Source organism: Fistularia commersonii, chromosome 26 (genome assembly GCF_037954325.1).
Source record: "Fistularia commersonii isolate RoL2024-O1a breed Wild chromosome 26, RoL_Fcom_v1.0, whole genome shotgun sequence".
NCBI classification, from domain to species: Eukaryota; Metazoa; Chordata; class Actinopteri; order Syngnathiformes; family Fistulariidae; genus Fistularia; species Fistularia commersonii.
In genome coordinates, this window is record NC_141309.1 from 5,659,111 (window position 1) to 5,676,382 (window position 17,272).

Here is a 17,272-nt window from a genome sequence, read left to right on the forward strand (position 1 = left end):
TATTTGCGGTGTTTCGCTGGAAAATATGAGGCCTTGATTAATTAAATTCTAAGGTTTATCCTAGAATCGGTTATAAATTCCTGAAATATTATGTTGATAAGAAGATGAAAAACTCAAGAATGCCACGTATTGCCATGCCGCGACCCGTTCTAAGGTTTAACCACCTAAAGAGGAGCCGGGAATGGTCTTCCAAAGTTACAAGATTCTCCCAACAAGTCACGGTTTTGCGACATACTGACGAAACAAAGCTGGATCTCATTTTACCCAGTTCGAGCTGATACCATCGCTTTTACATGGCATTTTGTCTTAACAGTTTCACTCTCCCTTTTTTTTTATCATCCCCTGGTTTCGCCTGCCTGTGCGCACTTGCACGTTCATCAATGTGAAAACTGAATGAATGGATTAAAGAAAGACCATTATCTCTAAAAGGGGGAAAGCCGAGGGAGAGCTTCGAGATCGTGGTCGAGGCGCAGCGAGATAAACTGCGAGCCAGCAGTGGTGAAGAAAGAAGGCGAGCAAGAGGCAGTGTGATAATCTTGTTGAGAAAACAGGCTTATGTGCCCAGCCCTGCCAGGAAACCGAGAATATTTTCTACTGCGAGGATTTGGATTGGATTATCCAGGTTAAATGAAGTGACCTCAGCTAACTGAGCCGCTCAACATGTGACGATGGGTTAAAGCCCAATTCGTAGTTCCTGCACTTTACTAATTCATAAATTTATCACAAAGTAAGCAAATGGGCTTCAAAGAGAAGCCGGAGAGTCACGCAAAAACATCTAGCAGACATCTTGAAGGCATCACATAGACACGACATTAAAACAGTGGAAACTCTTTCAATCAGCCCCTCAAAGCTTTCTTACTTTTAAATTGGTTCTTCAGTTCTCTCTAATTAAAATGCTTGACATGAACACTTCTCGGCATCTGTGGGTCGTCCTGCGTGATGCAGACATCTTGAAATCACACGAATCGGATGAGCTGTGGCGCACCTCCCTGATCGGAAAGCGATCTCATTTAATCTTTTTAAAAATGCAAGTATGCTTATGATGTAACACTCTTGAATTTGCACGCGTGCATTAATTCTGTATGTTAGGAATCCCTATAATTTCATGGACAGCAGAGATGAAACACCGCTGCGAAAATGATCTGTTTCTCAGCACTTATTCTCTCAGATCTCCGCGAGCCTCGTCACGTGACAAACCCGAAGAAAGATGTTACTCGGGTCTTCGGGTCTCACTATCATCGCGGCGGACACATGTTAGCTCACTACAGGAAACAGCTGTCCGTTTGTCTGGAAAAAATACAAAGTTTTACCCGCTGCTGACAGACCAGGGGTCTGGACAGTTAGATGCAATCCAGGAATCTCTAAATCCAGGTCTGTTGGGATTAAAAGCTGCTGAAAAGGGCAGTTCTACATTGCTGAAGGCTGTGTGAAGCCTTTGCTTCAGGAAAAAAAAAAAAAAAAAATCCACATCAGACAACTGAAATCATCTGGGCCAGAAGGGACCAGCTTCGTTTTAAGGATTTGATTTAAATTGAGAGTCTGAGAGCAGACTGACGACGGCTGATGAAGGAAGTTGAAGGCCGCACAGATGTCTGACTGTTCTGGGTCATTAAAATAACTGTGATTACTTTGAAGATACAAATAAGAGTCAGTCAACCACAGGAAGAGTGACCTTGCTGTCAAGGCTGGAAGTGTTTGTTTGCTGCTGCTTGAACGGGTGCATTGCAGAAATGTGATGGAACAGCAAGGGAGAATGTTTTCTTATTTGGGATTTTCACACGCATGTGGACTTTTCTCCTGCAAAGTCTGCAGCCGAGAACATAGTTTATACCACCTTTCCTTACATTAATACCAAAATTTGTTTTTTCAATTAACAAAAAAGTACTTTAACATTTCAACGCTTTTGGAATTTGAGAAATGTTTGGCATATAGGATTTTATATTGGTTATCTCTTATTTGTGAATTCTTTGACAGTTTTGGCTATGAAGGTGCAAAAGTTGAGTCCTCACAACCATCTGAGCTCCAGGAACTGTCTTTAAAACAATATTTGTGTGTGTCTATGCGTGTGTGCATACAGTCAATCTAAAACACTTAAATCTCAATTTACTGAAAATGATCAATTTCACGTATATTCTGATCCAATAACAATTCCAACTAAAAATCAAATCCCTCAAGTTCAAGCATACTTCTTCGATCCCTCCTGTGCCTTGAAGAAGAAACAAACACCGTGACTTTTTCGCTACCTATCAGTACCTTTTGCTCGCTCTAAGCGATTTCAGGCAAAACTGTTCTCAGTTCTACTACCTCAGTGGTGGAATAAACTTCCAGAAGCAACAAGACTAGCATCATCTATCTCAACCTTCAAGAAACAGGTAAAAACTGTTCTCTTTCAGGACTTTCTACTGCGCTGATGCCCCAGATCAGGTTAGGCAGCAAGTTCGGCCATGCAGTGTGTGTGTGTGTACGTTTGTGTATGTCTTTGTCAAAAAAAAAAAAAAACTCACTAACCCAAGCTTACTGTTCTGTATATTTCCTGTGCATCGTGTATTTGCGAGTGTATTTGCAGTCCCTATGTCCTCTATTATAAGTCGCTTTGGATAAAAGCGTCTGCCAAATGCAATGTAATGTAATGTAATGTATTAACCTTTGCATGCCATTGTAGTAAATATGTGAATGTGTCATTTCAAAATGGCACTATTGAATCCACATGGAGCCAGCAGGACTTACAGTGCATGTGAAATGGCGTGTATGTAAACGCAGACATAAAAAAACAGCAAAGAGTAAATTGGCCTGTGGCCTATATAAATTGTACATACATCTTTTTGAAGCTACACACATAAACTGTGAATGTCCCGAAACATTTCACCACGGCGGTTAATCTCGGACGACACCCCCGACTTCAATGAGGGAACAAACTAGCCTTTGGCGTTTTGAAATTAATAACAATTTTGTGACCTCTCCTCAAAATAAATACAGAACTGATGCTGTTTTGCTTACATCTGAAGTTGTTCTTTTGGAAAAAAAAAAATCTAGTAAATGAAACGGAAGGAAAAACAAATGTTGGTATGAAGTCTTTATGGCTCTTTTCAATCTCAACTATTTATGACCCCCGGGAGTTTAAGGGTGATATATTTCAAAAGCCACCACATGGATTCATTTTAGATAAAACCGTTTTTCACTTCATGAGATTTTAACCTGTCTTGAGATATACCATCCACCTCTGATTTAGCCTCTTTACATTCAAAATCCATTCAGACTATCTCTCCACTGACGACTCCTCAGATTGGAATAAACAAAACACAGATTGTGAGAGAACATTTTGAAATTCAGCCAGACAATTCCTCGACACAAAGACAAAACAAAAGACCCGATGATTCTAAAATATAAAAAATGGCCCCTATTATTAGCTTCCCTCTCAAAAGGTTTCCCTAAATCCCCATCAGAAGGGTAAGTGAAAAGGGGATTCCCTGTTTAACAGGTTCCTGAACTCACTGAAGCATCTTTCCACCAGCCATAAGAACAGATTCAATAGAAAACAAGACGCTCATCTGTACACCCGCACACACACACACACACACACACATATATAGACATATGTCCCGTCCAAGTATCTATACATAGTCCATTTGCCCTGCAGGCCGGAGGGAAACAAGTTCTTCAAAGGGATGTAGGTCTTTGAGGTAAATCTAAATTACAGCACCGACATCAAAATTCTCATTGATAAAGCTTTGCACATGTTTCAATGTCAACACTGAGTTTACAAAGTTAGCAACAAACGCGAACACGTGTTCCCCATATAGATCAAACAGGACAGAGAACAAAAGGGCATTAGAGGGTAAGCAAGGGGCAGAGGGATGAAGGCGAACGATGAGGTTAAGTGGATCTTACTTTGCCTCCAGGGCCAGAGCAATAATGGCTGCAGCCATAGGAGCCGAGGCGGATGTCCCTGTGTGACTGTCTGTACACCGATGCCTCAGGTCTGTGGTGATCTGCACGAAGAGAGGAGAAAACGGCGGTGAGGACATGATACATGAAGGGGAAATACAAATGAACAAAACAGGAAATAAAACTAAAAAGAAAAAAAAAAACGCAGTGGGGGGAAAAAGTCATAAGCAAAGAAATAGGAGTGGATAAGGAAAGCAAAATACCCAAAAGAGGAAAATGTAATAAATAATAAAGTCAGAAGGAAATAGATGAGGGAAAAGAATAAAAAAAAGAGGAAAAAAAAAAACATCACAGAGGGAGAAAGAAAATAACAGCAATGGCAGGTGGAGAGAAACAGACATAGAGACCGAGGATCAGGGGGATCTAGGCGCACCTGAAACTCACATTCCAGCTTTGATACACCACTTCGCTACAGATAAACATACTCACGCGAATTGCCAGTTTGCCAAGGAATTCAAGGAATCAATTAAATGCCCGAAGAACCGAAGGACAAAGTGCAAGAACCGCTGTAGAGTAGTAAAACAACTTGTTGGAAGAATCGTAGTTTTTTTTGTTGTTTTTTTTTTTCTGCAGCTCTCAGAAACCCCAATGTGTCCGCCAAGAAAAGCTTGGCTAACTTATAGCCCAAGTCTTCCTCAAAGGACCTTTACTGGACCACTGTGTTTGGGGCCGTATCAGCAGACGGACATACAGCCTTCTGTTAAAAACCTTGGCAGCTAACCAACACCGCTGGACAGCAAGAAATATACGATGCGTAGATTGAACACCGGCTTGAAAAGAACTTGCAGAAACAAGATAATCCAAGCAAACGCACGACCCAGCGGACCCTGACGGTGGTTTGGTCAGTCCGAGAAAAACCGGGACTCTTGCAGAAGAAATCCGTACAAGCTACAATACACTCTCCTATTATATTTGTGCAAACCATTCAATATATTCCAAATCATACAAGACACATGGATGGCGTCATATTGAACCGATAGTAATGCAGGGCCCGGGTGGCTGGAAGCACAGTTTAAAGATAATAAACTAATATTTTTATGATACACAATGAAAAATATTGGACAGTATAGGGCTTTTTTTTTTTTTTAAATGTATATGGAGATGTAACTGACACCGTGCACCGCAGACACTCCCATTCTTACAATCTTTCGGTCATAGTTCTCCCCGCTGCTGTAGGTGGTGGTCAGAGTAGATGCACATTCTTCCAGGTACCAAGGTTTGCGTCCGCTTTCGGCTGTGCTGGAGATGGAGATGGTGTAGATGGAGTTGGTGTAGCCATCACAGGAGCAGTGGTCTCGGCTGCGTCCGCCATTACCTGAAGCCCACACGAAGATAGAGCCGAGTCCCTTCCTCCCCTGGAAGGAAAAAGACGCGGAGAGGGCAGAGTGAGGAGCTGCAGGGTTTTTCCTTTTCGGGTAATTAATATTCATCGGTCATCGACTTGATTTATTTCTAGGTATACTTTGATCCAGTCGAAGGGAATGTGAGTAACAGGTTCCATATTCCGGTATCATAGCACAAAACAGGAAATGATCAATACCGGCAGCAGTAAAAGTACTGGAAAAAACTTTGTAGGAAAATAACAGACAGTGAGCGTGGAGCAGCTTTTCTAGGGTCTGGCAAGAGATCTGATCCGAGCTCAGGATTCAGAGCGATTTATCAATACAGTAGACACGCTGCCGGTCATCATGTAATGTCAACCAGTTTCTTCCCCCAAATACATTGACGTGTCTTCTTGCGCCTCCTGCCATCAGATGAAATCGATCACTCAAACTGAGTAACTTCTATCATGTCTGCACAAAATGAGTGCTGCTCGCTTTATCGGAAAAATAAAAAAACAAAACATCTTCATCCTTATTATTTTGGAAATGTACAGAACCTCGCCGCTCCTTGCTGGATTCTTTAAAACCAAAGGATTCAAAGTGCTTACTGTCATACGCATTGTAAGGAAACGTGTTTCCCTGAACAGTGAAATACGTCCCTTGCTGTTCACAGCGAGTGCCAAAGTGTTTCCAAAAAGCCGAATTGGTTTGAGTTTTCTTATTCTCCAAAGACTGTTTTTCCAGCGTCCCCATCTGAGCTAAACGTGCAGAGGCAGACAGTCTTTATTGCGCAACTCAATAAACCAGAATATCATTATGAAACAAAATGTGTCACAATCATAACTCATTTTCCATCAGGTTTTAATTTTCATTGGAAGCAATCATTTTTGGTGTAAGGTAGCTTTATCATTTACCCCAGCCAAGTCAATAATAACTCAACGTTAGAAACAAACCTGGCACTTAGTTTTCTCTTTCAGTTTTCGACCGATTTCCAGCCAAACAGTGATGATTCATCCGGGACAAACGTGTAAGACTTATTTTCATTAATTGACGTATTCCTGCAAACAGTGATAGCTTTCCTTTATTTACATGTGCAACTATTATGGGTTAACATTTTCTATTTATGTCGCTTTATTGCAATATGGTTTCCCCACTTCTTTTGTCCACGACGAAGATGGAACATTGTGTTTTCAGCACATTCTACATCAAGTTGCTCTCTTTATGATAACCTATGGGAAAAGGTTTGGCGGAGGGGAGCTACTGAATTTTCTGACTTGATAAACTTATGCTCCTTGGTGTAAGTATGCAATGTACAGCCTATTCTGCTGTATTATTAAATAGCCTCTGACCTGGCAGAGGAGCAAAACCTCCACAAACAAAATGCTTTTATTTATTGTGGAGATGACTTGATAATGTATACTTCTAAAAATCAAGAAAAGAACCAATGAAACTGGAAAACTGCATTTAAAAGACATTTGTCTTCCTGGGGGAAATAATGTATGTGAGTCTATAGAAACTTGAAAACGGGACTGAGATTTAAACAATAAACGTGCATATTTTGCATTTTATACTCGACCACATTTTTGCTGAATATTGCACGCAGATGGACACTGTTTATATCTGAGGCCCATTCAATGTACAGCCAGACAGCTGTATAATATTCAAATCTAGGTTTCCAGAGGAGTTTAGCACACCACATAAAAAAATATATCCCAGATGTATTCAAAGGATCTAGATAATTGAAAGGCCAGGGCAACCTCACAGCAGATTCACTTGAGGGTTTGAAGGAGTCTATTTTATTATGGCCCTCGGTCTCTGCACAACCTGACCCCATAATCTCTGAGCAGTTTAAATAAAAGCAGAGGTGCATAGTGAGACTCTGCTATTTACATGTTCTTGAATATTAAAAAACTCTGTGCCGGTACAATACTGTTATTGTTTAATAAGACAGTTCTTACCCATGCCTGAGTACACCGTGCAATACAATTTCCGACACCAACACACCCTCCTCTGCAAGAGCGGTAAGGGGTCACAACACTGGCTCGATCTCCATCACAAAATACACATTTCCGCCTTGATATTAAAAAAAAATAGTCACATTATGTAATTCCTTTATTCACCCCGGAGTGTAACCGGCATTGTCCTTCGAGAAGTGAACTTTCAAACTCAAACTATGGCAAGGCCGGCACCCGTTTTATGTTTTAGAACTGAATGGACACACGCTGCTCAAAAGTACATTTTATATATTTTTTTTCTAGTTATAGATATTTTATCTCACAGAAACTAGCACTTCAGCTTTAACATGTTGACGACCTGCGTGACCGCAATACAGCGATGGTATTTCATGAAATAACTCGCCTCCAGTCCATCTCCCCATGATACATTTGCGGTTGTTTATACTCAACTCAACTCCCGGACGAAAGATAATTATATCTACACAAAGTGCCGATCCTGTATTCAACAACAGAATCCTCGTTTAACTGAAGTGTAAATAGAGACACAAGTGCAATTACAGATACAATCTTCTGTCTCAATTATCTTCAGATATCCTTTAAGCCTCCTCGGGCCAAATGTATTTCACTGCTTCAATTAGACACCCTGAAATGGGCTTGTTTGAAAAATGATATTAACTGGTGGGGACGCGTGGAGATGGGGATGAACGCTATGAAAGCAAAGTTCAGCCAGGAGTCTGTGAAATAGATAACTGACAAACCGCCAAGATGCACGCTCAAACAACACTCATACGCCCGCGCTCGCTCGCGCACGCACGCACGCACGCCGCATCCCATACACACTCGCACAGGAATAAAAGGTGGAATTAAGTTCTTCGAGTAGGGGCTTCTGTCAGACAGTGATAAGCGAGCGGAGCCCCTCCGAGTGAGCGGGGGATCAGACTGGAGAAAAAGCTGACAGATGAGAGCAACGGAAAGCGCTTTGAAGAGCAGTTCGCAAAAGAAAGGAAGGGACAAAGAATCAGAGACAGGAGCGAGGAAGGGAGGAAAGGAAGGGGATGAAGGAGAGAAGAAAGGTCATGCGATGTGAAGCCGATGGCCGACCATTAGCAACAAGGGACTGAAGGAGGGCAAATTTAGAAAAGGATATTATTCATAGCTCGCACAAATATGTAAACCATTCTTAGAAAGCTGGAGAGATTTGAAGCCCCACTTCAAATCGCAGCTCCAAACACATCTGTTTAAAGCTGAGCTATTCCATCTGACGCATACTGCTGTCACTTATATTTTTATTCTTTCTTTTAAATCTGTTTTTTTTTATATATATGTCTGTACGGTGTGCATGAGTGTCGGGCAAGGCGCCTTTAATTTTGGCGACAAAGGTAGGTCGAGTCAGATTAACAACAACTGAAAGGAAGATTAAATCTAATTTCGGCTCCGACAGCAGGCAAATGTGTTGTTCTTCTTATTTTTATACTCTAAATCCTGCGTTTTGCAACCCCCCCTTATCGGCAGGATAATATCGATAAGAACCGTCGGAAAGAAAAATAAAAACCCTGTAAGAAGAACACGTTAGGGGTATGTCACGCAGAAGGTAACTCCTGTTTAAGTCAAACATTAAGCTACAAAAGCCAGACTTCTCTCCTCTCCTCGGCTGTCAGAGGTATCTCTAACACCCCGGCTTTCTGTGATAAATTGTCTCTTCAGTCTGTCACATAGCGACATGCTATATTCACAAGCCTGCCATCTCCACTCAGCGTCACCGACACAGACAGCAGGAGGGCTTGAAAGCACATTCGCCACTGGTACCAGTTGGAGAGATATCTCCCCTCGCCCCTGTCATCCTAAAAGGGCAGGCTGTCAGAGGCCCGTGGGACTCGCTTCCACTGACACTCCATACCTGGTTCTTTGTAACATGTCACACCAGCTCTGAGTCTTCCCAGTCCTGCCTGTCTCGCCTCCTCAAAGATCAACACCTGCTAAACCAAAAAGGCAGCAGGCCAGTTGGCGCGAATGCCTGCAGCAGCTTCACCGCCCTTTACCTCGGGTATTATTCTCAGCGGTCGCGAGGAAATATGTGTCAACTACTGAAAATGAATGAATATTTGCCGGCAGGAAACTGACGTTTATAGAAACGTGGACTCTGTCCCGCGTCACATGGCGTCAAGATTCATCTCAAGTGATCCGATAGCGAGCGATGTTATAAATACCGGTTTGAAAACACCAAGGATATAGATGCAGAGGTGGTCCCAGCCAGATGTGGCCACATTCCTATATAAGTGGAAATGAAAATGTGGTCAGGGCCACACACAGAAGAAATGACTAATCCCCTGATTACCTTCCTGTGGGCAGGAAAAGACTTGTCGCATCCCACTGGTCAGGTGGCATGTAATTGTACGGTATGGTATTTCCTTAAAAAGGATTAGCAGATGAGGGGATTTGCGGGTCAAATGAAAATGCACAGTATAATGTACACATAGTATACTTTAACACTGTATATTATTTATTAGCACAAAAAAGTCAAAAGGTATATCAACTTTTGACTTTTGTGTACCTAATAAATACTTTTGCACAGTATATTTTCTTTTTGCAAGTGCAGTGGGTGTTTCGATACAGAAGTAGTACAATCCGTCATGAAGCCCATCGTCCGATCACTCAGGATGGATCTTATTCCCACCTGGAACAACATGAACTGACGCGCATCCCTTTCGAATGTGTGTTGGTTTTTTTTCCTCGCCGATTGAAAACCCATATCGAAGTTTGAATCAAACAAAGGCAAACATGTCTGATTGTGTTTCTGTAAATAAATGCGCCCACCATGCGGATGCCATTCTCAAAGGCCTGTCTGGCCAGAGAAGCTGGTCCATCTACTGTCTTCCCATCATCATCCGGCCCCCAGCTGGCACTGTAGATGTCAATGTGCTGCGGCTGGAGGCTCAGAGATTTGGCTTCAACCATGTCTGTTACGTCTCCATCCAGCATTCGAACACCTAACAGGACACACACACACACACACACACACACACACACACACGTCATTCCAAAGAACAACCGAGCGAAAGAGTTGATAATTACCACAATAACAGCAAGTTTAGGATAAATGAACTACTCACCTCCTATTCTTGCATTGTAGGCAATTCCCACAATGCAATGGGAGTTGTTTGCAGCTGCAGCAACTTCACCTGCACAACGTGTTCCGTGTCTGAAAGAAGGGGAGGAATGGATGGCTTATTTCATAAGTGTTCTATATACACATTAATACACGCACACACACAGCCTTGATTTGTTCCATGTGATAAGTTCAGCATTAAGATGCAAGCAAAACAGAATGTATAAAATTCCCCATAAACAAACAGCTTTTGGCAGTGGATATGAATGTAAACACACCTCTTCATAGATAAACCCATACCTTCCTGTTGAAAGAACCCTTGGCGAAAATGTTTAGGTGCAGTAAGTGTTACAAATTCAAAGTCTAATGGGACTGATAACTCCCATCCAAATAAATTAGTACTTCTGTCAGGATGAATGTGCTTTAAGATTGTCATTGCAAAATAAATAAATAAATAAATAAATAAAACACACACACACACACACACACACACACACACACACACACACACACACACACACACACACACACACACACACACACACACACACACACACACACACACACACACACACACACACACACACACACACACAAAAAGGGTAACATTCCTCAAGTATATGCAGTGGTGACAATCGGTTCGGGTCAGTGGCTTGAGTAAACAAACATAAGTATGTTTTCGTGCATTGCCTCCTCAGAAACAGCACTTTCTGGATTGGCACACACACACACACGCCTCCTACAGAGAACATCTGCATCTTAACACCCCCCCGGAAACTGCTGCCATGGAAACCTAGCATCTAGCTATTGAAACCCTCTGGGGAACAAACAGGCAACTTATTAAGTCCAGGGAAACGCCCAGGAGGAGGAAAATCCGTTTCACAGTGACCTGCGACGTAAACTGCAACGTCACTGACAGGCAGATTCCAACATTCCACACAGAACCTGGTCGTCTTGTGTGACTCTGGTCTTGTTCCTTTAAAAAGAAATCTGTCTTAAGTAAATTTGATTTCTATTTCCATTTAGATGTCTATCCACATTTACAGATGGGCTTTTTGCTTCATCTACATAATATTTGACTGCCAACGTCAGAACAACCATGTTTTAATGAATAAGCATATGTTCGTTATTTAAGACATATAGACTCCATATAATAAAAACGTGCTTTTTTTTATTCCAGAATGCAATTCTATTCCAAAATGCTAACAACTATACAAACCCAATATCTGTGTTTTCATCATCATCCCATTATATTTAGATTTGTAATTCTTTAGACATCTTAAAATCAACTATGTCTGTGTTATCGTATGAACTGACACACATGAAAACTTTAAAACACTAATTGATGAAGGACTATAGGTTTGTATTCCAGAAACAATGTCTGGTTAGTGGGATTATCAAATCTGGCTGGAGTATGTACAGTATCAGACCCATGTACAATATTGGTATTGGAATCTGAAGAAGCTCTAGTTGCTCAGTGGCTGATCAAAAACTACGCAACAACGAGTTGGTTTATCTTAACATACAGCCTGGAAAGGGGGGATGGGACGACCGGCCCGGCGCTGTCCAAACACAACAATTCTAAGCTGGGACATTCTGCAATCAGAGGCTGAGCCTCGCCACAAAGTTCAGCGTAGAAGCTCCCCTGAAACCACACAGACTCATTTCCACACTTTAGTTTCAAAACAAACATGATGAAAAATGTGTTAATTAGGGAGTTGTACATGCACTGGTAGGCAGTGGTGTTCCCTTTGGCCAAAGCGTGACTTGCTGTTTCCAAATAACTGGATATTAAACATTTCTAAACAGACCAAAAAACATATCAATCTTCTCAGTTTGGCGAAAGAGAAAAGCCCCAAGACATGTTTTTTGTCTCAAGTAATTTAACTAGTTGAAATAAAATCTTGTATATAAAATTGTTTCAAACTGTTTATAACTTCATTATCTTCAAATAAGAATCGTGCCTAATTTTCCAATTTATATTCACATAAAAACAGTTTGTTGGGATGTGTAAATAGTCCATTTGCTCTGTTGAGGTGCTGACAACATACATGGATTTAAATCAATGATAGGCTCCTCGACCCGACTTACTGAGCCAGAATGGCTACATCCATCTAAACTATGGATTCAATCACTTCACTCCCATAATCTATAAAATCATCCATCTGTCTTGTATTTGCCTGTATTTTCCAGTATGTCCACATCTGTGTCACACTCGGTAAACTACATCCTGACAAAAAGTAAATAACCTTTTAGCACAGATAGTCAGTCGGAACAACAGGCGCATACACCGACACGCAAACACAGAGCTAAAATCCACATTACTTAATGCTTCAAAGGCTACAGCTACATTTAAAAACACAGAGTTGTCTGTGTTTTCTCATTTTTCTGAACGGTGTCTGGTTCGTTTTTGCTTCAACAAGTAAACTGTTACGCAGCTCAGTTTTTGATGAAAATGTTCAGCTTCACCGGGTTTTTTCATAAATACTCTGGTCACATTGCATGCTGTGCTTGGCATTATTTAAAAAAGTCAGTCGACATAAGAAACTCTGCATAAACCTGATTCACGGTGTACAGCGCTTGCACACTTGTTTCTTTCCCTCTGCAGACCTTGTGCGGAAAAAAAATCTTGACACTGCATGTTGCACACGGACAGCATAAAATGAAAAGTAACTGGCTTTTACTCGCTGTCATTACGACACGAGGTTTGACAACAACTTGCATTGACAGATACAGTTCGAGTATGTGCAAGAGACATTAAACACACTTTGCGCTCCCTTCCAGGAATTATCACTACTTTTAACATCACCTCACGGCAACCTCTCTGTTCTATGGGGCTCTCGTGGGACACATGGCTGCTTTGTTTTGATTAAACTGATGAGATCTACAGTCTGAAACCCGTAAGACAATTTGCTAGAAAGAAAATAGTAACATGAGAGGTCAGAGAGGGCGAAACACAGCTACGCACATGACATCACAGACAACTATGACTTCAGCTTTTAAAGGAGACCAGCTCATTAATCTGCATCTGTAGGCCTCATGTCTCTTTAAGACAATGTATTACCAGCAGGGACAGGGCCACTGCCAAGGCACTTTGGCTGCTGCAGCCAAAACGCATATAACACCAGCCAAACTGGCACAAGGCAAGTGCCTGGACAAGCTTTTTTTTTTTTCCCCCTCTTGTACACACATTCAGTGCAAAGAGCCATCGTTGCCAACAAAGAAAAAAAAAAAAAAACACGCAACCTACCCAGAAATGTCACAAACAAATTCTGTTATCTGACTCATCACTCCCAGAAGGTCGCGATTGAGGGAATACAAACAAAGATTTGAGTAACTAACATCAAAACAGTAAATACTATTCATGATGCAATGTTTCTTTTTCTCGGATTTCGTCTTAAACAAGGTATCTTATATCTTACTTGTTCTCGTTTGTCGCATCGTATCGTGGCATGGGATCCATGTCGTTGCCATTGACGTCGAAGCTGGCCTGGTGGTCCTGCAGGAGACATAAAGGTCAAAAAGAGTACACCGAACATCAGGTGAGGAAAACCTCCTCCGGATGAATTCATTACTAGGTGTATTTTATAAACATGCACGATGATAAAACTCTCAAACCCAAGGAGTTCACATTAGCATCAATCACCACCGTTTTGTAAATCCAGCAATCAGAGCTAATTCAATAGACTGGTCCGCTTGCCCCTCGGCATAAACAAATCCAAGCATTAACAGAAGCTTAAAACCCCGGTGCAGACTTTGTGTCATACAAAGGTGTGAATTATTTTATGAGAACGGTTGATTGATGGCCTCTCCTTCTGCCTCAGGCCGAGAAGTTGCTCCAACTACGTGGCCTGGCGTAAGGCAAACGTATCTCGGCACGCATACGCGGTGCATGTTACCACAAACAAAGTATCACCTACAAACAGCATACCTGCATTGAAGCTTTCCTTAAATTGTCACCTATGACTCTTGATTGTTCAATATAAACTAAAGCCAGCTGAAGTTCTTTGTCTTTCCAACATGGCAGCAGGGGCTTAGCATACGAATGCAAAACGTGTGAAATGGACACCGTTCTCCAAAATGAGCACAATCACACTGTTTAGCATATTTGCAATCAGTCAACTGTCGGAGAGGCTATCTCGCTACTTTTTTTTATTTCTTTTTTTATTTAAATCAAACACTTCTGTACTCTTAAACACAGCATATCCTCCCAACTCTAGCAGCCACAAACATATTCTTAAACTCCCTTTACTGACTGCTGGGTGTTCCCGGTTAACAGGCATACCTCGCTACCACTCAAACCGCCCTGCACGCGCATACATACACACTCACGTAGTTCTGAACGAGGTCTGGGTGGTTCCTCTCAATGCCGTCATCTAATATCGTCACCACCACATCTTTGCCCGTGTAGCCTCGCTTCCACGCCCCCATGATGTTCATGTCTGACTGACAGTTGTGGACGTCATCGTTGCAGTGCTGGAGGTGAGGCGAATCAGGAGTTATAAAAGAGAGAGGAACAAAATAAACTACGGATGAGGATTACTCAACAGTCTTTAGTTAGAAACAACATTGCCTGTCAGTGTCCTCTGAAGCCAATTTTTGTTTCCCTTTCAATCAACATTTGAAGTTCGTTTAGTTACATCTTTTCATTTTCCGCCAACTCTTCAGGCCTTTTTAAACTCAATAAAGTAATTTTTAAATGAAATATTCATCTGTTTCTTTGTTTTTTCCTTCATGTATTTCACAAAATGCTTTCAAGGATCAATATTTTTCTGAAACTTCAACTTGTCGCTCCAATGTTTTTTGCAACGTCAGCAGAGTGTTCTTCTGTTGGATGTCTGAAAGCTAGTCGTCCTCAGAAACACAAAAAAACAACACACATTTCTATGGCAGTAGTGTCTTATGATCTTTAAAAAAAAACCTTAGTTCAAGAGATAAATGTAAATTTAAATAGCAAGTCAAAAGAATGGCTTTGATTTCTATAAAAAAAATTGAAACAAAGACTACAAATAATTGAACTTGATAAAGTTGTTCAGTAAAAATTAATTACAAATATGTTCAACGTGTTCAGTATTTAATAGGTTTATTTTGAATGCTTGAAGACCATGTGAGATTATAAAATATTGAATATGTTTCATGTGGTGAAATAAGACAGGGATAATAGGTAATACATAAGATGAAGACATAATATTATCTGACATCAAAATCCAGCATGAATAAATACAAATTAGTTTCAGTCATGCTGCTAATTTTTGTTTTTCAATATTTTTCTGGGCCTTAAATACACAACGGGGTTCAGAGAGTTCTTTTTCAAACCTAAAAAAGTTTTAAAACAAGCGGTCAAAGTGTAAAAACTTATCAACATTTGGTTAACAATTGATAGAGGTGACGACACTCGACCAAGCAAACAAGGCTGAAGGAGCAATGATCTGAGGGTGTATCCAAACAACTTGAGATAAGCCTGCAAATCTGTGCATGTGTGATTGCGTGTGAGACGGCGAGAGAAAGAGCGAGCATGCAAATCAGTAAAAGTACAAATTATTCTGAGATACAGGAGCACAAATGCATACATGTAGGGCACTTCTTGTGTCCTGACACTTGTGATAAAAACGCCCCTATCCACGATAAATTTGAATGTCAAGGCCAGATGTGAGTATCTATTCTTTCATGGAGTAAAACACGCAAATCCCCGATCCGTCGCGACCTTGGGAGTAATCACGACAGCGCAAAGACCTCAGATGACCTTTGACCTACAATCCGGATAAATGTTGGCAAAGAGCAGCACGCTAGTTTTTTGCATGAAGTATCCGGCTCTACTTAGAGGAGAATTTGGGCACGATCTGTTTTGTTTTCAAGAAACAATTAAGCAGAGAGAGGGAGTATTCAACATGACAAAGCGTTTACTCACAATGTACCACATACTGCTCCACTTTGCATCGTTATAGAATATACTGCTCTGGGCAGGGCTGCTATGGGTGTGGCTTGACAGAGAAAGAGGTGGGGCTGGTTTGTAATCCCTCTTGATCCTCCTCTTCACCACCTGCTGCTGAATCCACTCCACCTGAAATGCACAAACAAAACACAGCTGAAACTGAGGAGCCATCCTCTTTTCCCACACGTTAACTGGAATAGCCTAAAATGCAAAAAGGCGAAATCCAATCAATGAAGTCAAGAGGGTATATTTCAGTTGGAGTTTAACTACTTCATGTAATGATGTTGGGAGAGGGGGAGAGTCACATAGAAACTTGCGGGGACAAAAGCGGGTTTCTTATGAGTTCTGCTCTCTTTTTGTCTTTTCTGATAAGCTCTTGTGCAAAAGATCCAGATGTTAAATCCTCCACAACAACCGATGTAATGTATTAAACCCTCGAGCAGGTTCAGCAGAAATGGAAAACACATGAACGCAACGTATTGAAGAGCGACTTTGCTGATAACATTTTCTGTGAATAATTCCACCGTTAAATTGTCATTGACACTGTACATTCGCCATCTGAATAAACACATGACATATACATTATAAAAAATCCACAGAGTGAAACTGCTGCCTATTACCTACAGAAAACCATGTGTTCATAACTAATTCAAATTGAAACTTTTTATACATTTCAGGGTTGGTTTTTTGGGGTAAAAAAAAAAGGCTTAAGACTCCAGTGGACAGACTTACATGCACGTACACACGCGCACCAAAGATACAAGTGTCTCTCAGGTACCATCAATCTCTCCAATGTTATGGCGTCACTTCGAGGAAAAAGGCATTCCTTGGAAGGAAACTCACTCCCTATTTAGACAGAAATTTTCCTATTTCAAAATCAGTATTGATTTATTGAAGGCGGTTGGACCCGCTCACTCATTTCTGGGCTTTTTTAGCCAGAATATTTTCTATTTAGTTACATCAGAGTTAAGAGATATCATCAATTTGGCAACATTTAACTGAGTTATTATTG

General features: G+C 41.1%; 1 protein-coding gene across 3 annotated transcripts in view; it reads right to left on the bottom strand.

Annotated features, from left to right (window-relative positions):
* Nucleotides 1-17,272, bottom strand: part of pcsk5b (proprotein convertase subtilisin/kexin type 5b) — an 82,874-nt gene that overhangs the window by 49,779 nt on the left and 15,823 nt on the right. For all 3 annotated transcript variants that reach the window (XM_086173650.1, XM_086173648.1, XM_086173649.1), the window contains 7 exons: nucleotides 16,237-16,389; nucleotides 14,661-14,804; nucleotides 13,751-13,827; nucleotides 10,333-10,421; nucleotides 10,037-10,209; nucleotides 5,088-5,300; nucleotides 3,889-3,989 (listed from right to left, as the gene is read on the bottom strand). In XM_086173650.1, coding sequence (XP_086029776.1) covers nucleotides 3,889-3,989; nucleotides 5,088-5,300; nucleotides 10,037-10,209; nucleotides 10,333-10,421; nucleotides 13,751-13,827; nucleotides 14,661-14,804; nucleotides 16,237-16,389 — 950 coding nt within the window. The remainder of the gene's footprint in view (nucleotides 1-3,888; nucleotides 3,990-5,087; nucleotides 5,301-10,036; nucleotides 10,210-10,332; nucleotides 10,422-13,750; nucleotides 13,828-14,660; nucleotides 14,805-16,236; nucleotides 16,390-17,272) is intronic.